General features: G+C 37.2%; 1 protein-coding gene across 1 annotated transcript; it reads left to right on the top strand.

The window, feature by feature from the left end:
* The first annotated feature begins 4,593 nt into the window (after window positions 1-4,593).
* On the top strand, window positions 4,594-27,382 carry LOC124367202 (glutamate receptor ionotropic, NMDA 2B). The gene is made up of 9 exons (XM_046823854.1): window positions 4,594-4,794; window positions 6,684-6,832; window positions 8,191-8,413; window positions 9,885-10,034; window positions 10,712-10,992; window positions 12,316-12,789; window positions 22,340-22,605; window positions 24,313-24,527; window positions 26,975-27,382. Exons 1-9 carry the CDS (start codon window positions 4,594-4,596, stop codon window positions 27,155-27,157), a joined length of 2,142 nt encoding a protein of 713 aa, XP_046679810.1. The 3' UTR covers window positions 27,158-27,382.
* Window positions 27,383-27,592: the final 210 nt, after the last annotated feature.

Here is a 27,592-nt window from a genome sequence, read left to right as displayed (position 1 = left end):
TTCATGTTTCTGTTAATTACAAAACCAGATCCATAAAACGTAGACTTACACACAGTTATAGGTTCTGGATGCCAAATGACTGCTCATATATCATATTAAGCACCCGAGGGCCTTCTTAAATTTGTGTCATTGTCCGTCGAATTTATTGTCCATCTGTCTGTGCGATAAATCTTGATAGAAAGATTCTAGAGACTTGAAACTTGACAATTTAATAGGTTCCTCTTGGTCCAAGAAAGAACTCTCTTGATTTTGAGGTCAAGGAGTAAAAGGATAGTCCATCCTTCTGTGTGATAACTCCTTTTTTTAACTCCTGTTTATCAGTTTATTCTTATTAACGTTATTCCATATGCATTTCCTCTTCCAGAAAAACGTTGTATTCAATAACATACCTTCCTCACTCAGCAGGGATCACTTCTGGCTGGTTTATACCTTCCAGTTGAATCTACCACTGGGCACAGCAAAAACCGATGTGTCACTTAAATCTGGGCAACCTTATGGATGTCCAGGAGCGGCACATCACTAACTGCAAATGTTGAGATTCTGGGGTTCATGGGCAATTCGATAGGTCTAGTCTACTGTAGGAGATGACTGTTGGAGTTGGTGGAATTTTTTCCCTAACCTCAGAGGTTCTTGCTAGCCTCAACAAGTGTGTGTTACCCCCTGCATACTTTGACTGAAGAGGCTGGTTCAGAGCTGGCCTCCCCTTCTTCCGGGGAGACATGACTTAGAGATGTAGTGCCCTAATTCTTCCTCATGGATCTCGATAGGAGGCGGCCGCTACGAATATCCTGTCACTCCGGAAGCAGCGCAAAGGTTCTTGCAGGACTAAGTACAATTTATAAGCTTCTTGAAGTTAAAGAACAAAAAATATACCTTCCAGTTTCTATTAATTGTTAGTGTTGCATGTGTCAAAAATCCAATTTGTTTTTAACTACTTTAATTTAAAGTTAAACTTGTAGAAAGTTACAAGTTAACATTTTGACTGTCACCGGTTCTCCCAAAAGACCCATCCCCCAGTACCTTAACTTTTGAATCATTGAAAGTATCAAATGTTCTTTAGGAATGGAATAAATATCATCTGAGGATATTTTATTTTTTGGATTTATAAATTACCTCCTCCCCCAGAATGGAAGTGGGGGGCTAAATATTTCAAAATTATGACTAAAGGAGTAATGACTCAAATTAAACATCTGACGAGAAAAACCAATGACACAAAGAAAATAAAGAATGAATTACTATATCCAAAATTGTTTGCTGATAAACCATTTCACCCCTCCTCAATTAATGCAGGTTTGCAGTGGTAAGTAAAAGATTCTTAATTTTAGTAAAATTGTAGTTCATAAAGATTCAAAAACGTAAAGATTTGTATGAATGTTGAGTTCAGCTCCAGTTCACATTCCTCTTAGTGCAGCATCTGGCATCTGACGCTGTCTCAGACCTGACTCCTGAAATCTGAAGCCATGTTCGTCTGAAGAGATCGTATTTGTTCTTTTTATTGCCTCCCAAAAAATAGAAGACCCACAATTTGTGTCTTTCTCTTTAACGAATGTGTCACAAGTTAAACAACAGTGAAGTTTCTTGCCCACTTAAATAAGTGGCTATAAATATAGTGGAAACTTAAGAAACTAAAGTGGTTTTACTTTAGTGTTTTAATGCTTAACTTCACTTTGGATAAAAATTGTTAGGAAATGCTGATAAAATAATGTCATACACTAATAATAAATTAATGGCATGGTAAAAAAATTACTTGAACTTTTAGGTATAGATGAACATCACATTATGAACAACGCATCATGGAACTTTTAAGACCTGAATTTTTTAGTTTTGCCACATAAGCGTGTATACTCCTTTGAAAAGAAATAACTTACAACATGCAATTTTAATATATAAATTTATTGTGTATATATAAAAAACACTCATCTTCATGATTTCAGTCAATATTTATACAATATTCAACCATTCTATGTCGTTTGGAGCATAATTTTCAAACAAGAATGTTTTCACTAAATGTAATCATAAATGTAATCATAATAGCATTTAAAATAATTTAACATACTCCATAACTCACATCAACATTTAAAACATGTAAGAATTAAATCACAGATCTGTAATTTTTAAACCACTGTACTTACAATGTAGATGTGGCGTATATAGAATATTATTTCCACAGGGTAAGGGGGGGGGGGGGTTTTGACAAACTGGGTGGTTTAGGTTTTATATTTTCTTCCCTCCAAAAGTAGCGGCTCGGAAATCTTTCCCCTGGAAATTTTTGAGTTGATAAATGTGTTCTAGCTTATAAAAAACTACTGCGTGTAAATGTTATGTTTGTCTTCCAACATTTCGGGAAGGGCTGGTGGCCTCTGTGTCCCTCCTTATATACACCCCTGTAATGTATTGAAAATATTGTATGTGCTTCATATCGTTATTTTGAGGAAATAGTACTTAGTTCTTGATAAAAAGCGAATACTGTAAACAAAACAATAATGGTAAATGGATAAATACAAATACAAAACATAAATAATTATAAATCAATTTTTTGTAAAAATGTTCTCCACACATGGTTTTAAATAACTTTCAAAATGGTATTCTGTGTTTTATTATTACAGTATCAGACCAAAACAAGAAGACTTTTATAATAAATATAAACACATTTGTTATCAAACACATCCATACAGCAAAAAACACACACACATATGCTTTATGACTAATTTTTATTTGGACATAGACTGAAAATCAAGATACTAAGTCAAATGTTATATTTCAAATTTAACAGACACTTGAATACCAGGCTAAAATGTCTGTACATTGTAATTTGCTTTTAAATTGACATCCACCTTTATTTGTCTATTCATGGAATTGGGCAATTCAATCGGTCATGCAAAGGTCTCTGCATTTCACTTAACGCTGGAGTGTGTACAATGTTGTGTATGGGGAACGTTTTAGTGCTCTGTTTGTGTTTCCAGTATTCAACTCAGAGGTATACTATAATAAATAAAAATAGACTTTCTGACTAAGTCAGAGGAAGCACGTAGATTTTGTGACAGCAAAATATTCAATGTTTATATTTTATGGAATTTACTTGTAATCAATATCTCGAAAACCGGTTGAGATACGAAAAATTGATCTTTTTAAAAACTTTTGAAAATGTTATATGCATTCCAGAATACGCTTATTCTCAAAGTCCATAAAGAATGGAGTTGTAAATTTGAAAATGATTAACCGGTCGCTGTAATGGAATGAAACGTGTTATCTAGTTGGCCAACGCACTTATCCGATCTTTATAAGATAAATTTATGTACAAAGTTTAACTTATTTGTGTATTTTTTGGCAGATATTGTTTCCACAAGCTGCTTAATATACAAGGACGTATTCAGCAAGGGGGTCCAAGGGGTCCGGACCTCCCAAATTTTAAATTTTTTTAAATAACTTTTTAGTAAACGACTATTATTATTTAAATAATTCAGTATTACTGACATGTACTGCTGAAAGATCGTTCTCTACAATGAAACGGGTCAAGAACTTTTTAAGGAACAAAATGAGGCCTTACTCTTTGTCCACTACGGGAAAATACAGTTGTCTGGATCCCCACTCCCTAATTTTGTCTTGGCTACGTTTTTGGTTATACAGCATAGATAATATATACTTTAGATAATATTAATAACCGGATTTTGTATACTAAATCTACCTAAAAATTTTCACTAAAATGCAGAAATTATTTTACAAAGTCATCATTCCTTGGATTCTATCACAGTTCCTTCCTAAGAGGATTTAGTGAAAGAATTCTACAAAAGTCAGTGGCATGTATAGGAAAGTCAGTGGCATGTATAGGAAATTACTTCGAAGGGGCCTGACACATAGGGTGGTTTTTTAGGTATGAAATACCCTCCAAAATATAGGCTCTGGTATTTTTTCCTGGGAAATTGTTGAGATTTTAGACCCTGTGAATGTGTTGTAGCTTGTAACAAACTAGAACACAACTAGATGCAATTTTAATGTTTGTCTTTCAAACTTTTGGGGAGGCTCAAGCCCCCTGAGTCCCCCTTATATACGCCCATGCTATAGGTAGTCCTATATTTACATTCAATTTAAGCTGTTACAATAATAAAATAACTAGGTTAACTATTATTTTATTATGATTGTTAATGTTTTCCGGGCATTGTAATATTTTATTCATTTAAGGAAATCTTGTTTCTTAATATTTAGAGATTGTCATGATCTAAGTGTTAATTATAAATAGAATTATTTTATGACTTGTTAAAAATAATATTTTATGGTTTTCAGTTAATAAGGAATAGTTTAGAGCAGTTTTTCTCAGTAAAATATGAATGATAACAGAACACAAAGTATTTTACTTAAACAACAAAATTAATTTCAACATTGAAATCAGCTATTCTTTCTGTTTGAAATGGTATATAAATAGTGGTGGTAGTGTTGATTTATATACAATAGGAACTGTTAAAACATGTAGTGTCACATCGACATTATAATGTTGATTGCCAGTTATATGGTTAAGACTCAATAGGAGGGTTTTCCAATGAAACTTGCATAGTTTTTACTTGAATTCCTGCAATAAAGACTGTGCAAAATCTTACTATGGGCAGGTTAGCAAGCGATGATCTTGAAGCCCGACTGTCCGAGAGTTTAGACTCTTCCCATCTTGACTGGCTTCTGGGGGACATTGTGGCAAGAGAAGAGACGGCGGTCAACTGCTTGGCGGTCATCTCTGACCCCCATTACAACCCCTTCTTCAGCCCCTTGTTCTTCCACAGCGTTCAGAACATTCCTGTATTCATTGTGAGTATACTCTATACATCTTTACTATGGGCAAACTTTCATAGATCGGACCCGAGTTGGATCCAAGAAATAGTCTGTTGAATGTATTTAGTTTCTAATTATTTTAAATAGTTTTTTAATCGTATAGGAACACTCTAGGGTACACTTCAGTTCATGTAGAGCATAAACTGGGTGCATCGAAAACCAATGGTTGCATTTACATCTGAGTGACTCAATGAATATCAAGGAGCGGAACATCACTTACCAAATAATTTAGGTGTGTTGGTTGGGAAGGATTTATTCAATATGAATGTTGAACTCAAGCTCCAGTTCACCTTCCTTTTATTGCAGCGTCTGGTATCTGACACTGTCACAGACTTCTTTGTAGTCTAGGTGTCTCTAATGTCAAGAACGTATTCAGGATAAAATTTTGGGGAGTCCAGACAAGTTATATTTTATGGCAGTGGACAGAAAGTAAGGCCCCATATTGTTCCTTAAAAAGTTCTTGATACATTTCTTTGTTGAGAACGATCTTTCAGCAGTACATGTCAGTAATACTGGAATATTTAAATAATAATCGTGTACTAAAAAATTAATTGAAACTTTGGGGGATCCACACCCCTTGGACTCCCTCACTGGCTACGTCTTTGTCTAATGTGGAAACGATGCAAAGCTTCTTTGTCACCAACCTTTTTTGGATCACTTCAGACGAACATGACTCCAGCCAGATTCCAGGAGTAAAGTCTGTGACAGCGTCAAATTTCAGGCGCTGCACAAAAAAGGATAACGCTAGGTAAAAAGATAACGTAATCTTTATATTGGAGGATGACCTTTGGAATGGATGGGGCACCATTCGTGTGAAGAGTCAAGCGTGAAGGAGAGCCCTTCCTTACCTGCTCTCTGTGATAGAGGCTGAATCAGAGAGAGTGCCCTTCTTCAGATGGCATGCTTGAGATAGACTCGGCGTGACGTAGCTCCTGTACCTCACCCTCACCCATCTTGAATATCCTACTATTATGGAATAAGAGCATGAAAAATAACTGAAATTTTTGTCTAAATTTACACAAAAATTCCATTATTTCATTTCATAATTTAGATTTAGAGAACACAAAAAATTAAATAGATCACTTTTGCAGATTTTAAAAATATTTAATTGTAATTTTCAAGCTGACCCATACTTTCCATTCCCACACCAACCAAAATGGCGGTAACTCATTACGTGGAAAATGACTGCATACTCACACAAATACATTAAAAAGGAGGGGGGGGGGGGCGATCGAATCAAGAGGAAATGGCAGAAGTGCATTGTCTTGCTCATTACTAGTAAGAATCATATTTACTATATACTATTAAAAACATTTTTTTTTTTGTATTGTTGGATTTGAAGGTTCGTGTAGTACAAATTCATATGGTACTTAGGGACAAGGACGTAGCCAGCGAGGGAGTCCAAGGGGTCCGGACCCCCAAATTTTTAATTTTTGAAATTACTTTTTTAGTAAACGATTATTGTTATTTAAATAAATAATTCAGTATTATTGACATGTACTGCTGAAAGATCGTTCTCAACACAGATACGGGTCTAGAACTTTTTAAGGAACAAAATGGGGCCTTCCTCTCTGTTCATTATGGGAAAATATCAGTTGTCTGGACCACCTCCCCCAAAAGGGATATGTTTTGGGTTCTGTATTATTTTCAATTATTATTGGTAACTTCTATAGAAGTCTTTAGTGTTTGTGTTAGTTTATTGGAAACCATATAACAAATATTGGATCACTAGTGCTATTTTTGAAATTTGTTGATTGTAAAGAGAGCATCAACTTTTTAATTCATTTCATCTTATTTTAAATACATGTAATGTTACACTTTGCGAAAAGGTCAACAATACTGTTCTAAATCAAAATATGTTCCAGATCAAGGTACAAGAGTCAGAGGATCTTCTAGCTCCGAACTACCAGACGGTGAAGACCATACAGCAAGTGCGACACCAGGGTTGCACCTTCTACATCATTCTTCTGACCAATGGCAACCAGGCTGTACGGTTGCTTCGATTTGGTGACAAGTAAGTTACCGTTATCATGATCTTTCATCATTGTCCATCATCATTTTTCATCATTTGTCTTCTGTAACATATCTTATAAGGAATTGCAGTTAACTCTAAACACAAATGAAATGAAATGGAAAATGTCTTTATTGAACACAAAGAAAAACATATTCAATTGGCGAGGTTAGGACTATTAAGTCCTCTCTTACACCTAACCATAAATTTATAAACGATACTTTTAGTTTAAAACGGATTGTCTACATTACAGTTTTACATTCACAAATGATAACCTATATTTATATAAAATAATAATATGAAAAAAAGGTTCTCAATGAAAATTAAAAAAAAAAAAATTTGGAAGGAAATTAACAGACATTCATCCATTAGACATTCATACAAAGTCATCGTCCCATACCCTATGTCACGAAATCGTCAACCCGATGAGACCAGGAAACAGATGGTCCTTAAGCACCTCCCGAAAGCGCTCCCGACTACGAATACCTCTGATATGATCCGGGAGTTTATTCCTGAATAGACAACCAGAGAGTGAGAATGATTTACCGAACTGAAAAGATCTGTGAACAGGAATAGATAATAAAGAGGTTCCACGTCGAGTATTCCAATTGCTTGTTTCAGCAATAAAAGAAAAGGTTTAAGACAAATAAGAAGGGGAATAATTTTTATACAAAATAGAATGTAACATGCTAAGAATGTGGGACTGACGGAGTAGATTCCATTTTAGCAGATTTAGCTGATGTATGAAGGGTGTTATATCATGGTCATGTCGTCTAAGGTTGAAGATAGAGCGAACACAATAATTTTAAGCACGTTGAAATCTGTTCGAAAGTTCAACCGTTATACCATTTATAACTTCGCTACAGTAATTGAAATGGCAGAAAATCAGGGTCTTCACTAGCATTACTTTCAAATTCAAGGGTAAATAAATAGCAAATTGATTAAGACTATGAATACCAGCAAATAACCTGCCACAGTAACATTATCGGCCCAACTAAGATTTTTTGTAATAGTCAATCAAAGATTTTTGACCTGGTCACTGCATGAAAGAGGATGACCGTTCAAAATGAGTCTAGGAGAGTTGTTCAAGTCGATACCGCTCAGAATTCTGGAAGTTCCAATGAGAATAGTTTGAGTCTTGCTTTCGTTTAGTTTCAGTCCGTGTTTAAAGTTCCACGTTGCAATAGCGTCAAATATTGTTGGATAATTTAAGAGCAAAAGTATATTTTTGTTAAAAAGTTATATATCATGTTGTAGATGCTAGAGGAAGAAATAGAACAACATGATTTTAGATGTTGTAAAAAGGAAAGGACATCATAAATCATGTAAAATCCTGTCACAGCTTCCGTTTTGTCATACAGGTATCGCCTGTTAGACACCAGGGCCAGGTTCGTGTTGCTCCATGACCAGAGATTGCTGGAACCTCCAGCTCAGTATCTCTGGAACAAGATGATAAATGTGGTGTTCCTCCGTAATATACCAGGAACTCTCCACTACGAACTGTCCACTGTCCCCTTCCCTGCCCAGATACAGACAACTCTGGAGACTATGCGTATCAACATCTGGAGAAAAGGACACTTCCAGGTAATTGCAAGTAATACAGCTTTTAACAAAGATGAGTAACAACAGCAATTCCATGCAACTTCAATTTATCTCATAATGATTTATAAACAAAATAATAATATTGATTTGTGGAAAAGAAAACTTGATAAATATGTTTTGAAGGTTGCTTTTCAAGTGCATATAGTTTTAAGTCCACCAAATTCTCTAACTCTGATTTTTAGAAAATCAGAAAAACAACTGTCACAAACAATGAATGCCTTATCCAGATAAAATGTAATTCTCCTACAAAAATGTTTTAGAAATTTGGCTTATTATAGTGACAAAACATGAAAACAAGTCTACAATACTCTTTTATGAGTTATAAAAATTGATGTGGGAAATTTGGATCTGGTTGCTTTTGATTCTAACTTTAGGAGCTGGTTGGTTATTCAACCAAATCCTGAATTTAGTATTGTTTGAAACTTAGGTTTTACTTGATGCTTGAAGAAGTTTTTACATACTATTTAGGAAAAAAATTAAAATAAAAAAGATAAAGGTAACAAAGTAACATAAAATCAAATTTAAATTGGTACTAATTAATTCAAATTCAAATAAATAAGAGAAACTTTGTAAAATATAAATAACTTATGTTCTATAATTTGATTTTAAGAATTCTGAATTTCACTATGAGATTCCGCCTTTTTACACTTCTATTCGTGTTTGTTGGAAATGTTCTTTTCCGAATTTTTTGGAACATGGAGTACGATTAGGTCCTATAGCATCTTCCAAAAAAGCAATAATTTAGCAAAAAATTTTAATTAAAGACATGTCACGTTGTGTCTTTCACTCACTTATTTACTTTGCAAGGCTCTAATTGAAGTAAAAAGCAGAGCATCATGGAAAGTCACATGACATATCTAAACAATTTCATTGGCTGACTTCGATGTCGCGGAGTTTGAAACCAAACATGGCGTAAACCTGGTTAGGCTTGCCGGATTTGATACTAAACCTCATTTTGAACAATACGATTATTTTACATTAGGATTTCGGTCGGTTTAGGAACAAAATAAATTTGTTTTCAAATTCAGCAAGTTCTAACTATAAGAAATGATAGATAACTCAATTTTCATGAAAATTGGACTTAAAGGGTTTTGATATCATTAATCTCACTTTTCGTTTGTCTATGCCCACTTATTGAATACTAGCTTTAATTGTATTAGTTACACATTAGATAAATCATTCATGCGGACAAAACGAGTTGAGGCCCGATGGTTAATTTCAGTTAGTTCTGAGATCCAGCACTAGGGCTTTGCCACATAACTTTGATTGTTAACACTCAAATATTTAATACCTAAGGCTCTCACTCCACAGTCTGAGAGTTCACTTTTCCCGTACCTCAATTTACAGCATTGGATGAGTTATCTCTTGAGTAACTAATACAATAAAAGAACTACTCATTTCAAAAGGCTTAATTTGTTGGTGCAAATTGTGAAATACATGTCCAATGTTATAGTCAGGGAAGAGTCTGTTCCCGGACAAAACCAGAGATATGAAAGGTCATCCTGTGAGTGTGGTGACTTTTCCCCACATTCCCTCAACAGCTAGGTCAGCTAACACGTCAGGGGAAGAAGGAGAAGCGCTGTACAGCGGTTTGGAAGTCGAGGTAAGAACACTGGTAAAATTCTTTTGGTAAACTTACTATAGATGAAACGCTTTGAAAGCGACCTATTAAGTGAACAGTGCGGGGAGGGAGTGAGAGAGAGAGAGATGTGGAGAGGGAGGGAGAGTTGTGGAGAGGGAGAAGAAGCGCGGACTCACTTTCCCCTCCACATTCCTTACCAACCACTCCTCAGTCACCACTTTACCACTCGTAGGGTATGTGTTACATAACAGCTGTTTTACAAACCCAGTAATAATAGCAGCAACTGTTAACAATAACAATAAACATTTGTTTAAATACTTCTTAACTATAATAACATATTAAATAAATGTAATACACTATTTTTAAAATAAATAATAATATTTAATAATAATAATTTGTTATTACGTAACAACGAGAATAACAAAACATAGCGTGATGCTCACAAACACAAACACAGGGAAGCAAAGCACCAGTAAGAAATAGATCGAGCAGTGAAAGAGGGAGTGGCGGTAGGAGTGGTCAAGCTCTTGCTCCCCCCCCCCCTATGCGCACGAAATCTTCGCGCAGGTCGCTTACAACGCGGCTCATCTACAGAATCATATTCTTAGTAAATGAATATTTTATTTCTATTTTCCATTTCTAACTTACCATAATATCTTGCAAACCATAATTTTTCTGGATTCCATGAAATGTTTTAGATCATAAAGAGCCTCTCCCAAGTGATGAACTTCGTACCACTGATGTACGAGGTGGAAGGAGGGGATGAGTGGGGGGAGCGGCAGCTGGATGGTTCCTACACAGGGTTGCTGGGGGAGGTGATGGGAGGGAGAGCTCAGCTAGCTATCGGCAATCTGCAGCACTCTCTGTACACCCTCCGTCTCGTGGATCTCAGCCGACCTTACATGACTCAGTGTTTCACCTTCCTCACACCAGAGTCGCGCAGTGACAACTCCTGGCAGACTCTCGTACTGCCATTCTTGTATGTTCATGTCGTAACTTGCCAATACTTGTCGTAACAGTTCTTGCACGGACTTGTCGTAGCTTTCCAGCTACTTCTTATGCACCAAAATCATAGTTTACCAGCAAGTTCCTGTACACCTTGTTGCTTTCTTGTAACTTGCCACTACTTGTTGTAACAGTTCTTGCACGGGCTTGTCGTAGCTTGTCAACTACTTCCTATGCACCAAAATCATAGTTTACCAGCAAGTTCCTATACACCTTGTTGATTTCTTGAAACTTGCCACTACTTGTTGTAACAGTTCTTGCACGGGCTTGTCGTAGCTTGTCAACTACTTCCTATGCACCAAAATCATAGTTTACCAGCAAGTTTCTATACACCTTGTTGCTTTCTTGTAACTTGCCACTACTTGTTGTAACAGTTCTTACACGGGCTTGTCGTCGCTTGTCAACTACATCCTATGCCCCATAATCATAGTTTACCAGCAACTTCCTGGGCCTTGTTGTGATTTGTCGAATAGCTTAGACTTGTCTATACGATGCTAACAAGCACCTATGCCATTTTCACACCTTGTCAACTAGATCATTTCAGTCATTTTCTGTTCAATCCACATCAAAGCTTCATTTCCTGTGTTCTATGTTTGAAATTTAATTTGGTCTTTTTAAGAATCAGTTTTGGGTTTGTTATCATTCTTAATGACTAGGACTAACCACTTGTAACTAAGTAAGAATCTATATATTAAACTACCATAATCATAGCACGCAAATTCTAGTTTCCTGAGTCTAAATTCAAAGTTACAAATAATTACCAAACTATTAGCTATGACATTTCCATACAATCTTTTCATCCATGGAGATGACTCATTGTCCATTGTTGGTGATACTTTATAGATTATTAATTCTGAGTAGGTATTTGAAAAATAAATTATCATCATTCATTTTTTGAACTCTGTAAAGGGAATTTAGTGTCCTCCCTTGTCGTTATTATCACCTCTATGCATGACCTATTATCGACTTCCATGGTTGTGCTAAATCTAAATATGCTTTTTGAGTATACTTGAGATATGTTGAGTTCTTTGTGTCAATTACTACAAGTCCAATTAGAAACTGACCTTAAAATATGTGGCAATCTTATTTGATTTTTACTCTCTCTTTTACATTCCAGAACGACCCTTTCTATTAATTTATTTACTTGCAAACTTAAAGACATTTAAGACAATACTTTATATTCATAAATATGTGAATATTCATTTTAAAAACTTACTTAGCTTTTTCATTAAAACCACATTTTCTAAGTATTATTACAAATTTAAAACGAGATTCTTTGTTTCACTTTTGTTATCAGGTTGAATGTTTGGGTAGCTGTGCTCGTCACTCTTTTCCTTGGAGGCTTCATCTTTTTCAGTCTTGCTCAATTTCATCGGTATCTCGAAAGTTCCCACCAACGGCATTACAAGCGAAAACACAACATCCAGCGAAAAATGGCATGGTTGAAAAACCTTAACTTGGCCACGTTTTCACTCAAGAAGAAGCAGAATTTCAACAGAAGAGACGCCGACGAGGAGAGCGGAAACCAACAAGGGGTGACACCGCTGATGGATGGAAACACAATGAAAGAAAGTCAAGGACTTTTTATATTTGAAGAGTTAGAGAACAGTATCTTGTACACGTACGGGATGCTGGTGTCAATCTCTTTACCGAAGATGCCGAGTGGGTGGGCTCTACGTATGATGACTGGCTGGTGGTGGTTCTACTGCCTCCTGGTTATCGTCTCGTACAGAGCCAGTCTGACTGCAATCCTCGCTAAACCAGAGCCAAAGTAAATATTTAAAATAGCTTATACGTGTGCTAATCAAATGCTAATTTTAGTTTCTTCCAGACACTATACATTTCTAAAAAAACACTATAAATTTGTATGATAATTAATTTATTAACTTTATTTCTTTATTATATTTCATTGACATTCATTCACGCTCTTCGATATAGATAACCCGCTCGCAAAGAAACCTGCGCAGAAGCAAATATCTGAGCAGCCACGCGCAGGAGGGGCCTCCACTCTAGTGGTGGGGAGTTGGACAGCATCTCATCGTCTCTGTTTTATCAGCTGTGTGGGTCGTGTCTCGATTGCGCCATTTTGTTTGCACTGCAGCTACTTACCTATTGTATATTATATATAGAATATTGTATTTTTGTATGTAGGCCTATACAAGAGTCAAATATTAATTGAACAGACTAAAGTAGCCATTGACGTATCCATTGACCGTTGACCTCAGAACATAACATAACACAATACAATACACTCTCACCGACTCACTTACTGTACCCCTCCCCCACATACCATCACCAATCATCTACTATTAATAGGCACAAGTTCTTTCAGACATAATTAGAATGAGATAGTTATATATTACATATTAGACAGTTCCAAGCTGAAACCCAGACTTACTTTTTCTAAATAATAATAAACTATGTTTATCATTGTTATTTTATTTATTTTTTATTGTTTCTTTCTTTTTTTTTTAAATCGTAATATGTTAGTTAAACTTTCTTTTAACTTCTTCATTATCATTTCCCATATTATTAACTTAGCTCACACTGCAACTTAGTCTACGCACAGGCTCTTGCCCATGTAGACTATTTCCTTTTTTTTTATTATATCAAGGTGTTTTTAGTTATAATTAGTTACACTTATTTTAAGATTATTAATTTAAAAAATTAATCAACAATATGCTTATTTTTTTCTTTTCTTTCTTTAGGTATGCACCATGTATATACTTGTGGTTGGGAATAAAAAAACGATATTTCAAACGATATTTCAAATCCAGGGAGACGTATTTGGCGTGAGGTTAGTCGCTAAGTGGCAGTAGCCAGGTCAGAGCATAGATCAAGCGGGCGAGTGCCGAGCAGTGGTGGGGATACTGGGAGAGGGCGTCATCACAGCGGCGGAGGGGTATTTACTCCACCCTGCGTTAATTAAAATCGCCCAATGTCTTTTTGTTAACGGTTTACATATATACTATCAATAATTTAAAACACAAAGTTAAAAACTTTGGTACCCATCCTTAAAACTTTAACTCCCATGTGTATTATTTGTATACGCACTTAAGTTTATGGCGGCCCATGTGTATTTGTTTTATAAACACAGTGAAATTATACTTTTAAAATGTTATAAATTTAAGTACCTACCCAATATGGTCCAAGTGTCTCATTGTAATGGTAATGGGTACAGGAATATGTAAATACATGAAAAATAGCCTAATGCCCATAGGGGAGCTGTTTATGAAATGGTAAAAATATTGATACACTTGGGCCTGGGTAACAAAATCATGTACGCAAGATGGTACAAAAAACCCCAAGAACCTGAATTTCTTTGTGCAATGTAGGAAAATAAGTAAACAATCTAATGTAAACACAAATGTAATTTTTATAAGAGTAGTAAAAAACATTACAGCACAAAATTTATCTTGAAAAAAAAACCATTTGTAAAGGCCTACTGAGTATATTTAGGCACTGATTTATGAGTGAAAAAACATTCCAAACACAGGTATTGACTGGAACAACCATAGCATTTCGTTTTTCACTTGTGCAGATTTTTTCGATGCCTCTTTTCTGCCTGAACGTCCACAAATTGATGCATAACAAAAGAGAGCACCTACCTCTCTTTTCCACTGGAGCCGGTTTATGGTTAAGAATTGGTTGTTCTTCAGCAACTTTGTGGCGCTGCACAAGGAGATGGTCGACTATTTTTTCCCTAAATGTTACACGGGTCCAAACAGTTTGCCTTGTAAAGACAGTAGGTATTTACTAATGCATTGTTTGTCAAAAGTTCAAACACTAATTTTCGGTACCATTTGACACCGCGACGCACTGATGTACAGTAAGATGCCAACTGGTCCGAGACATCAATGTAGGACTTGCTTGCGTTGTACTGCCGCCACAGACGATGGCTTCTTCACTGTACCTTGTTTAGTAGCCACATCTATAAGGCTTGGTATACTTTTAGTGGTGAGGAACAAGACATCTCTCTTGTCTTTCCATTTGGACACAATGACTCCAGTATTACTTTCCTTGGACAACATAGCCCCTCTGCGCAACTTCACATTTTCGATACTTTTTTGGATTCTGTTTCCTTTTTCTTCTTAGGGTGCCAATCAGGTGAGTTTTTCTTTCATTTAATATATGGGCGAGTCTTACGCTCGTGTAGAAATTATCGGTAAACACTAAAACGTCCCTGGTCTAATAGTGGTTCTACTAGGCCTGTGACAGTTTTTAGTTGATACGCTTTCAGTTGTAGTGGCAGATTCCTTGCCAGCGTATAACTTCAAACTCCACGTATACCCTCCTTTCAGGCATAGTTTGTACAGTTTGAGGCCATACTGATGTCTCTTATTTGGGACGTACTGACGGAAAAAAATACAGCCTCGGAAAGGTACCATAGTTTCATCGATACGCAAATCAACGTTTGGAATCACTGCATTTTGAAACTTTCTTGTCAACATTTCAATTAAGGGCCGAATTTTATAAATGCGGTCATTAGCATGTGGCAATTCATTGTTACAAACATGTAACATACTCAACAACGTTTCACATCTGTTTGCGAGACATCACTTTAGACAATAGGTTTTTATACAAAGGGTTTGTAGGACCAGTAACTCTTTAGACTTGGTTTCCTGTCAATTCCCATCCATATTACGATTCCAAAAAAAGTCTAAAGCTCATCTTTTGTCACATTAACCCAAGACTCAAGACGCTGTACTAGTTTTTGTTGGACTATGACTTGTATACTACACTGCTCAGCGTATCTATTTGTTTCCTCTACTAATAAATCAAGGACTTCATCGTCTAAAAAAATAGAATAAGTAGTAAAAGATCCAAAGAATTAACTTTGCTCATGACTGACTTATACCTGGAGTTTGATTAGGAGTAAAGTCAAAATTATTCAGGTTACCTTCAAACTTTCCCCCAAACTAATACTTCATCATTTACCAATTGTATCTCTTCATCGTTATCTGTTGACATAGGTAGGTCTCCGTCTGGCATTGGTTCCTTCTTCTTGTTCATCATTTACATCAATGGGTATTGTTTGAATTAACTATTGGTTCATGATCTTCTTCACTGGGCCTAACACTATCTTCAGAATCTAGATCATCATCAAAGTCTGAGAAATGAACTGAAGGATCCCTACTATCACTCAGGTATTGAAAAATACTTATTTCACTCTCACTACTATAGATATGTTGCAATTCATCACGAATTGTATCCGAATCCATTATGAACACAAATAAAATAAGCACTAAGTTACACAAACCACACTTCACCTAACCTCTTTCTGTTGTTTCTGTTTGTAAACCAAAACATTGAATGATTAGTGCTGCCCCTGGTGGCCAATCCCCGGACCACTGCAACCAGTGGCAGTCTGGGCCCAGACCAACAAACAGAGCCATTAGTTGTAATGATAGGTGTGCAGATAAGCTATTACACAGCAGCAGAAACATGACCATTTCGTGTGTATAAATAAAATACACATGGGCTGAGTGAAAGTTATTGTGTGTATCAAATATATACATATGGTAGCGAACGCCTAAAATGATGAAAGCCACTTGGGCTGGAGGTAAAACTACAATTTAAATGCCTGGTAGTCAAAGTGTTAATTAATAAAAACCAAATCAAATTAAATCAATTAAAATCAAATCTGTGTACAGTCTTTGTTCCGTGTTGTTTGAATGGGATGCTTTAACCCTTTCATTGCCAAATATGGTAGTAATAGAGTATTATAACAGCCTCAAAGTCATATTACTTTACGGGTATATTTAATATCTGGTCACATTTTTCCAGTTGCTGTTTCTCCCTCGGTCTGATACTCTGTGTTTGTTTCTTAAGAAAGAATCTGTTACCTGAAGTGATTGTATGGTGTTGTAGAAATTGTTAAAGGCTAAATTATGTTTAGACTACAATGTAACAAAAATAGTACTGCTGTACTAAATTTCCATTTTAGTTTACAACGGTTAAGTATTAGTATTTGTAATAGTATTAGGCTAGTATAAAGTATTAGTATTTTAGTTTATACTGATAGTATTAAATCTTCTCCTTGTTCATTGTTGGCTGTTATAGTATATACAAAGTTAAATATAGCTAATTAATTGCCCTGAATGTCCTGAGAGTGACTAAGGTGCTACCTACACGGTCGAGATTTTATTCCGATGTATGCAAAATTCCAGTCAATCGACTTCACTGTTCGAAAAGTAATTCTTGTCGCAGACAGTAGCATAATTCACCAATGAAGATGCAACTCTGCAATAACTGTACACTCTTTTGTCTGAAACATGAATAGTAGTTGTTGCATGAAACATAATGGTGTGTTGCAACTTGTTCATTTATTGACCGCGCTTTTTAATTCTGGAATAGTATTATTGAACTAGTAAGTTTATTAGTATTATTGTGTGGACAATTGTGTGGATTGCATTCCTGGCGACACGTAAGCTGTATGTGTGTATCACATTCCACCTGCACACGCCTCATAAAACAACGCGGATTAACAAATTGTATACCATATCTTGTCAATTAACGGAAAATATGTCAACATAACCTTCTTGGTTCATGTTCCACCGTTTCCCTCTCTACAACTCAACCCAACATCAGTGTTTGTCATCACCTGTCACCAGTGTCAACTTGCGGAGCATCTGCTGACAGACCTGCGCAAGTTTTTTTTTTCTTCTCTTCCACTGCCATCTTGATCACTCGTCAACGTACGACTTCTGCATTATATCAAATACTGTTTTGAACATTGATTGTCAAGCTTCTATCCTCACGCCATGGCTGACAGTGCTGCGTGCAGAGTGTGCATGAAAAAGGTTCTTGACACGGGACGATGGACTTCAGTGCGACTCAGACTGCCAAAGTTGGTTCCACATCAAATGCGTAGGATTAAACAAAACTGAATATTCCCATTACGCCAGTAACGTAAATAAAAAGTGGCACTGCCTACGTGTTGACTGTTATACGCGGCCAACTCTAACCCATTCAACTACTAGTTAGTAAAATGGATGAGCTACTCAATAAATTCTCCCTTCTCGCAACCAAGGATGAGGTTAAGGGTATTGCTGATGGGCTTCAGGATATAAAAAACAGATATAAACAATTTGAGCGCCAAAATTAGCTACCTAGAGCCACGCATCGATAAACTCGAGAGTGATGTCAATGATTTAAAAGCCAAAGCTGCAGCAAGGGAGAGGGCCGGGACATTCCAGTTGAGGATATCTTTTGAGGAAATCAACGACAGACAGCGCCGCACACGTAACGTGATCGTACTCGGACTTAAGGAATGCGAATCATCTGTGCTGGCAGCTGCGAAGGGCACGATAAGAGTCTTATCAATATCATCTTGGAACGTTGTGGGTCTGGGAGCGTCCATGGGCCGGGCTAGATTTTTCAGACTTGGGAAAGCAACCAAAGATAAACCCCGAGTATAAAGCTCTGCCTCTCGTCTGAGAATGAGGCCGTTACACTCTTCAAAACCTTTGGCACCAAGAGAGACTCTGGAGATGAGTTTGGATGGCGTTTTCCCTGGCTCGTGATCGCACCCTTGAGGGAAAGACAGCACCTCTCGGATCTGCGGGATACTCTGAAGTCCCGTATTGATTCCGGCGAGCCAGATTTAACCATCAAATATCTAAACGGCATCCCCAAGATTGTAAAAAAAAACTAAGTACTTTCCAACGGTAAAACTAGTTTGAACTTATACTTCCAAAATGTCAATGGAATTAGAACTAAGCTTCATACTTTGAAAAATGCTTTGGCGTGTAGTGTTTATGACGTTCTGTTGCTGTGTGAAACTAACCTCTCCCCTGATGTATCTACTTCTGAACTGCAATCGTACCGACAGCTATACAATCTATCGAAAGGACAGAAACGCCCATTTCAAGCAGCAAAACTTCTGGTGGTGGAGTAATGGTGGCAGTCAATAAAAGCATACATTCCCAAGAGATTATTTATGACTCGCCAATCGAGAGTCTTTTTATCTCTCTAACCTGCTCATAAATTGATATTGAACTGTGGTCTATATCCCTCCTGGGCAGCCTGCATCTACTTATGATTACTTACTGCAGTTCAGTAGACGAAATTGTATCGTCTTCGCCGTCATCTTCTCTCTTATATTGGCGGGTGACTTCAACGTCCCCCTCCTATGATATCCCCATCTCCGACCAAAACGCTGCGGACAGAACTAAGGGGGAGCTTCTTGGAGAACCTCGCCGAGTTGCACTCCTTGGATCAGGTTAATCACATGCGGAACTTCAGACAAGTCACTTTGGATCTAATATTTAGCAGCATAAAATTTGTCTCCGTGGTTGCTGCTGATGATTGTCTGGTTCAGGCTGATCCCCACCATCCCCCTTTGGCCTTTTCCGTGCCAATTGGACGAAGGACTCTTTCTGCTAGAGATATTTCACCTGCCCCAACCTGCGCAAGTGTGACTTGAATGCTGCTTCTGAGATGCTTTTCAGCGGAGGATCTCTCCTTCGTCTATGCTACAACCAACGTCCAAGACAGCTTCGGAGGATTGGTTTTCATTGCTTGTTGATATTTGTGTTAAATTGCAGCCCTCTTAAACGACGACTGGGAACCTCACCCTTCCCAAAATGGTTTTCCAGGGAGCTTATTAAACTGGTGATACAAAAGAAGATTGCGCACAAACGTTATAAACTTACCTATCTAACCTACGGACTACACTCGCTTCTGTATACTGCGTGAGGCTTGCAAGAACCTTAGTCGTAGATGCCGCATGGATTATCTGAGCCATATTGAAGATTCCCATCCCGCACAATCCCAACAGCTTTTGGAGTTTTTGTCCGCACTTCTACTGAATCTCTCGGAGTCCCTTCTACTGTCACACTTAGTGGACGCACTTCATTGGACCTGCAGGATAAAGCAAAATATGTTTTCAGAATTCTTTTCTTCTGTCTTCTCCCAGCCAGTAACTTCAGCTCCACACTTCGATTTCAACACACACTCTTCTTTGGCGGCTATATCTTTCTCTGCTTCGGAGGTCTTAGAGGTCTTGAGGAATCTTGATGTTTATGAAGGGTGCTGGCCCTGACAACGTACCTCCATCATTTTTGTATCACTGCAAAGACATCTTAGTTCAAACCCCTGACCACTCTATTTAACCTAATCTCTACTGCATGGAATATTTCCTGAAATTCTTAAAGTGGGACACGTGGTTCCTATACTTAAGGTGGTAGTTCCTCAGAAGTTGAAAACTATCGTCCCATTACCATTCTCTCTGCTGTTGGGAAGGTGTTTTGAAGGGCTCGTACTGTCTCGTTTGAGACCATACTTGAAACCTCTAGTTTGTCCTAGTCAACACGGTTTTACCGCCTGCAAATCCACAGTAACCAATTTACTTCTGTTTGAAGAAAAAATACTATCCACCATAGGGTCTGGTAAACAGCTGGACGTGGCTTTTATTGACTTTGCCAAAGCCTTTGACAAGGTTGACCACTACATTCTTGGACAAAAAACTCAAAGCTTATGGCATTCACGGCCCACTCCTCTCTGGCTGAGCGACTATCTGCTGCGACGGCGCTTGCTGGTAGGCTTCCTGGTGCACTTTCTCAGGAAATTCCATCAATCCTCGGGCGTCCCTCAGGCTCCTTATTAGGCCCATATCTTTTCACTGTATTCATCAATGATATTACTTCGATACTGAAAGTGGATGCCCTGCTTTTTGCTGACGACGTCAAAATCTACACGGTGGTCTCCAGCCGGGACGACTCTGCACTGCTTCAGTCGAGTCTTGATGGTGTTCTGGATTGGTGTAGAACTAACAACATGAAGCTAAACTCGTCCAAATGCTCTGTAATGACCTTCAGTCGATTGCATCAACCTAGTATTTTTCAGTATTCACTGGATGGTCAACCTCTGGATAGAGTATTCAAAATTAAGGACTTGGGTGTTACCTTCTCTGCTGACTCTTTCCTTCAATGACCATGTCGATGAGCTGTGCAGAAGAGCGTATAGGATGTTGGGATTCATCAACAGGTCTACTCGTGGAATGACAAGCTCTGCAGTCTTAAGGACTCTCTACTCATCCTTCGTTCGCCAGTTATTGGAATATGCGAGTCCTGTTTGGTCTCTCCCTACCAGCTGGGTCTTGTTGACAAACTGGAAGCGGTCCAAAGGAGATTCCTGAGACTGGTGGGACTGCGGCGAGGACTGCTGTTTAGAGACATTCCTGTTGCTGAGCTTGCAGGCCGAGCTTCTTCTCCCAGATCTCGGACCAGGCGCTGTGTGGCGGATGTCTTGTTGCTGATTTCGGCTGATAAGGGGGGAGCTGGACTGCCCGTCGCTGCTTTCGCGAGTGGATTTTTCGTATAACCATCGGGGACTCGTTCGAGGGAGTTGTTTGGGAGGCGCCAATATTCAAGAAACTATGACTTCCATGGTCCACTTGCAAGGATGATGAGGATTGGCAACCGTCACTGCGGCGGGTTGGATCTCTTCCACGACGGGGTTTCGACCATAAGGAGAGGAGTATTGACAGCCGCACAGCAGGACTCTACATGAAGCATCCTACCGTCTCTATTCTTCATTTGTTATTATTTTTTGCATACGTACATATAGTATTTATTGATTGTTATTGTTTTTTGTTACTATATATGCATTTTTATCGATTGTTATTATTCTTAGTATATTTTTCAAGTTGTTACATACTTTGCTCGTATTTATATCTGCATGTATTCGGTTGCTGGTATACTTATTGTTTGCTTGTTATAGGTTTGATTTGTAAACATTGGTTTGTCTTTTATTTCTTGCATACGTACAGATAGTATTTATTAATTGTTTTTGTTTTCGTTACTACATATACATATTATCGCTGTTATTATACTACTAGTATACTTTTCAAGTTGTTGCATACTGCTTGTATTTATACTGCTTGCTGCATGCTAGTATTCTGTTACTAGTATATTTAAGTATCTGCATTTATAGATTTGATTTGTAAACATTGGGTTTTGCCGTTGGAATGAAATAAATAAATAAATAGTTCTTTTAATTCATTACAGTAAGATGAAGATGTCTGTGAAATTATACATTGCAACTTAAAACCGATGGATGATTTATTGTTTTACTGATGAATAACATTATCATGAATAGATCTACAGGGAGAAACGTGACATATCATTTCATACATATCTTTCATACCACCTATACAGTCACGAAGATTTTGTTGTCGGTAATATAGTATTAGGAACAAGAACCCGCACTTAAATTCACAGAGTGCTCAAAATCTCATTGTTTTAGTGTGGTCATCAGCTCTTTCTAAATTAATGTAATCATTTTTGAATATCGACTTACTTCAAATACTGTTACAGAGTGACAATCGATACATTGTACGAGTTAGTCAACAGTCCGGTGCGGTGTGGAGGATGGGGGGAACCTGAGAGATTGTTCTTCACCACTTCGTTCGACCCAGACATCCACAAGATAGGCCTCAAGTTCGAGACAACCCCAGACGCAGACCGAGGTGTTGACAGAGTTGCCTCGGGAACATTCGCCTACTACGAGAACAGCTACTTCCTCCTCGAGGCTATCACCCGGTACTGGAACAGGACAAAGAACAATAGCCTGAGCGGGAAAGGTATTTTGAAAATCCAAGTTTAAAAGGCATTTAGCTTATTATATTATTTAAAATGTGTAGTCAATGTGAACGTTGTATTGAGTTTAGTTCCATTTCTCTTCAGTTCCATTTATTTCCTCTTAGTTCAGTGCCTGAAATCTGACGCCGTCACAGACTTTACTCCTGGAGTCCTCTACGTCTGGCTGAGGAGTTCCAAAATAAGAGTGCACCCTAAGATTTCAGATGCTGAATTAAGCGGTAGGTGAAAGGGAGCTAAACTCACATAGGAAATAAAACTCCCTTTCTATTATATCTGTTTTGTGTTTCTAAGGTGATTATTTTTCAACTGGGACCAAAAAAGTAGGAAATTTAAACATAACAGCTTCTGTAACTAGCATTGTTTTTTCCTAAAGTGCAGAGGTAGCTTTGAAGTGTACAATTATAGTTTTATTATTACCCTGAGTATCATTTTTGAAATTAAAATTGAGTATCATCAAAAGTAACATTTTATTACTGTTTCATCAACCTCATTCCTATATTTTTATTTGAATTCAAATTAAGGCTCAGATTCTGTATTGCCAAAAAATGTGAAAAGGTAATGCTTAAAGTAAACAATAATGCTGTATACATTAGTAATGTTAAAAAAATGAAAGTTTCAAACGTTTTATCATTATCTAATCTAAGTGATTAATAACAAAAAACTTTAGAATCAATACGTCCGTCTAAACTTAACCTTGTCAGCCTCTGACTTAAAGAGCGTCAAGGTATTGTTCAGTTTGATTCTATGGAAATGTTTTATTTTAATAAAGGAACTTTGTGGTGTAACCAATTTATCTGCGTTCCGTATTGGATAGAAAATAGTGTTTAGTGTTATGATTTTATAAAATAAAAGAATTTATTTTTAAATAGTGAGCGTTTCCAAAATACATGGTGAGGGAAAAGTGAATAGATTATTAAACTGAAAAAGTTTCTGCAGGAGTGTCTGGACAGAAGGTCACAGATTATTCTTATGCAGTTTTCCTGCAGTTAAAAATTCACATGTTTCTTAAATCCAGTGCTTCCCAGATCGCCACAACATGAGACATATAATGGGTAAGTGTGCATCCATATTACACAGCAAGCGGACCTCTTTATCCACATAGTGACGGGCTATGTGGATCTATGATGAATAAAAAGACCACAACTTCTCCTGGAAGTCAAGTCTAATTTACTTATTTTATTCAATTATGAGTTAAAAATATAGTCTATCATCTATAGTCAAACCAAGAAAGTTAATTTTGACCACATCCTGTCTTCTGTGTTTCACAGAAGAGGTTACGCTGAAAACTTGTATTGGGGGAACAGATGTGAAATTCAACAACAGCCAACTCATGAAGATAAATTTAACTAACAACATTATTATAATAAACTCATTTTTTGGCATCTGAAGTTATCATGGCACCAAAGTAGATCGGGGGATTTAAATTAAGAATTGAAGATTCTCCAAAATAACAACCTTGAGCAACCCACACCAGTGCTAAGTAAAGTAATTACAGTCTAAGAGATGTTCGAAATTCGTGATGTCTATAATTTAGGGTTTCGATAGGCATTTAGTTGTCTTTTAATTTAATTATAAAAATATAATTAAATTAACAAATTGATTATAAAATACTGCGTTAAAACTCCTCTAATTTTAACTTCCTCTTCACTGCACCAAACCTTTTCAAATGCTGTATAATTCATTCACAGAAGAGAACAAAACCATGAAGAACAGAAACCTGCACATTATGTCAGATTGCATCATCCTAATGCCGATCAGCATTGGGTTGGAGAAGAATTCCCCGCTGAAGCCGCGGGTGGATGTGTTCATCCAACGGGTGGTGGAGGCGGGGTTGATTCACAAATGGTTGCGGGATGTGATGAAGGAGTCCCAAGATCGCTATCTTTCTCAGCAGAAAGAACAAGTAAGTGTGGTATCTGTACGTGTTTACATCAACCATTTTATTAGTGAAAAGACATTCAGCCATAAGTCAAAGTCATAATAATTAGTTCTTGTCAGCCAGAGTCTCTTGTCAAATCTGATGGTATTGTGAGCCCAAGTTTTAAAAGACATTCATGTACAGATTTTTTGAACACTCAAAATATTCTGTGGAGAGAAATCTACAAGATGCTTCAATTGTGGTAAATTTCCGATGTTTTTATTAAGTTAATTTGAGCGATATCAATAGCACAGTTTTCAGTTGCGATAGTATACCCTAAAGTATGGCTTTCTGGTATTTTACCATCTAATCTTTGACCAAGTTTTGTGTATTTATTTTTTTCCGAAATGTCTTAGAACATTTTAGCGATTCAATAAAATTTCAGAATATATTACAAATACTGATACACAAGTTAGTACAGTATACGATATTTGACCCATTTCTATATTGTTTAATCATAACAGAACAATCCTGTACAAGCGAACATTCAGGTAAAAGTCATAGGACAAGTGTCAGTGATAATGATTTAGTAATCCAGCTTAACTCTTAGACTTTGAGTTAGGGAGGTAAAGGATTTCTTCACTAGTGGCGCTTCCAACAATCGATGTAACTGACTTTTTTGTTTCATTGAACGATGGCAAATGACCGGAAAATGCTGTTTCCTTCACAATCCTTCCATCGTCAAAAATAAACTTCAAACAAAGAATCGATGTTACATTCCATGTAGCCTATTCTATTCAATTTTAATGACACCAACGAATACTACAGCAGTCTATACAATATTTAAATTTAGTTTGAAGGAAACAGATTAGGATGTATTTTATACTTCAGAAGCAGAATATCAAAATGTAGACTATGTGGAAAAGTGTCTTGTTTTCATGCTGTTTTTGACTTGAAATGCCAGGCCACCAAACAACCAAGTACTATATCTAAATATAATAGTGATTAATTCTCGATAGGCCTATAGCTAACAATTGGTAATAAAAAAATAAAGTTGATTTTACCTTCTTCTTCTATGGGGCGGCCTATTGTCATGCACTTAAGCCTCAAGGGCATTTTGCACATACCAGGCTACATAGAAAATAAAAGATTTTTATTCGAAGTGAATCAGGAGGAGCATGCATCGACTTTAGTAACCTCTTGCTTTCGACAGTCAAAGGTACAGGTAACTGAAGCCACATGATAATAATAGGGATGTTTATTACCGGCCGATGCGATGCTCTACAATTGCCGACTATCGAGGTCTAGTCTCTCTTGGGTAGGCTACTTTCTGTTTACACCTAGGCCATCTATTTAAAGCACACTGCGGCTGATGTGGTTAGGCGATTTAGATTGACTAACCTAACCTAACCGTTAAGGGCCCCATACACCTGCGAGTCTGGCTCGCGAGCCTGGCTCGCAGAGCCTAGCTCGCGAGCCGGACCCGCTGATTATTCACCATACACCTACGTATCTTGCTCGCCCAGTTGCAAACATGAGTTTTTTTCGAAGAATGTTGCAGCTGCGGTCATAGTGTTAGATGAGATAGGTGTATTTAAGAAGAAACGGAAGAAAAGGGTAATGTGGTCACTAAAGAATTGGTTACTAAATAGAAAGAGAATTAGTCACATGAATTTATTGAATTTTGTTAGGAATGATAGTCGCCAAGACTATCAGAACTGTTTAAGGATGTCAGCTGAAAGTTCTAACATGTTATTGGACAAGGTTAAACCGCTTATAACAAAAAAGACACTACACTGCGAAACGCTATATCACCAGAGGAACGCCTCACTGCTACTCTCCGTTTTCTGGCTACCGGGCGGTCTACATAATAAATGCTATCGGCAAATTTCGATACTCTTCAATAAAATGTTGTTAAAAAATCAGGGCTCATAAATAACTTGAAGTCAGCCATGTTAACTCAAAAACAAACAAAACACCTTACCCTTGGCGGAACGAGTGGTGCGTAACGTTTGGCCTACAGTAGTGAAAACGGAATGAACAGATTTTTTCGGTGGTGGGGGCACGAGTCCGATCCGTAATGCGCCATACACTGGCGAACTGATGCTCGAGCCGAGCCGAGCCGAGCCGCACGGCAAGCAGTGGCGGATCCGGCTCGGCTCGCCTGAATTTGACTCGGCTCGGCTCTTTATTGTCCATACACTGACGGATTTGGTCCATTTCTAGGCGAGTCGAGCCAGGCTCGCGAGCCAGACTCGCAGGTGTATGGGGCCCTTTAGTATTTATTGTGTAACTGTCCACCCAAAGTTGCTAAATCTAGTTTATCGGTGGCCTCCGTTTAATCAGAAAGTACCTCCTCTTGACCCATCTTATTAAATATACAGATTTGTACTGTTCGATCTTTTATACTACAAATAATAGTAGAGTTTTTTTTTAATATTAAATTGCTACCTTTAAGAATTTGATTTTAGTTTTAGACGTTTATATTCCAGGTACAAGCCCTCGTGAACCTGAGGAAGTTTACAGGAGCTCTGGTCGCTCTGGGGGTCGGCTATGGGATCAGCCTCACTGCATTCATTGCAGAAATCCTACACTGGCACTTCGTCATCCGGAAGGACCCACTCTTTGATAAATACTCAATGTCACGGTTCTATTTCTGTAAAAAGTTTAAATAATGTAGAATGCAAGTAATCCTGGAAAGTGCTTTTCATTCAAACTTTTGGTGTCCCTTCTTTTGGAGGTACACTTCGCTTGATTTTTGGAATCCGCTTTTAATTCCTGATGCTTATCACTCGTTCTTTTGTTTTATGGTGGAAAAAATTTGTTATTTTTAACATTTCTTTTAGAAAATGCTAATTTTATCCCGGTTAATTTTAAGATTACGTAACTTACATGTTTTTTTCATGGCTCTAATCTTATCCGATTTTATTTAAATCTGAATAAAATTATTTTTGTTATATAGTTGTATAATCCTTTAACTAGGAATATTTACAAGTTATTTTTGTTATATTATATTTTTATATGTGTTATTTTATTTAAAAACTACGTATTGTTTTTATTTAAAAAATTGCAGAACATTTTGTTTACTTGTAAATGTTTGTTATTGAAAT

The sequence above is a fragment of the Homalodisca vitripennis genome, chromosome 8 (genome assembly GCF_021130785.1).
Source record: "Homalodisca vitripennis isolate AUS2020 chromosome 8, UT_GWSS_2.1, whole genome shotgun sequence".
Taxonomy (NCBI): Eukaryota; Metazoa; Arthropoda; class Insecta; order Hemiptera; family Cicadellidae; genus Homalodisca; species Homalodisca vitripennis.
This window is presented reverse-complemented; position numbering and strand designations above follow the sequence as displayed.

Coding starts and splice junctions, on each gene's coding strand:
- LOC124367202 (XM_046823854.1), top strand. CDS start 4,594: ATGGGCAGGTTAGCAAGCGATGATCTTGAAGCCCGACTGTCCGAGAGT. Junction 8,414..9,884: donor GGAGAAAAGGACACTTCCAG/GTAATTGCAAGT, acceptor CCAATGTTATAG/TCAGGGAAGAGTCTGTTCCC. Junction 24,528..26,974: donor TTTCTCAGCAGAAAGAACAA/GTAAGTGTGGTA, acceptor TTTATATTCCAG/GTACAAGCCCTCGTGAACCT.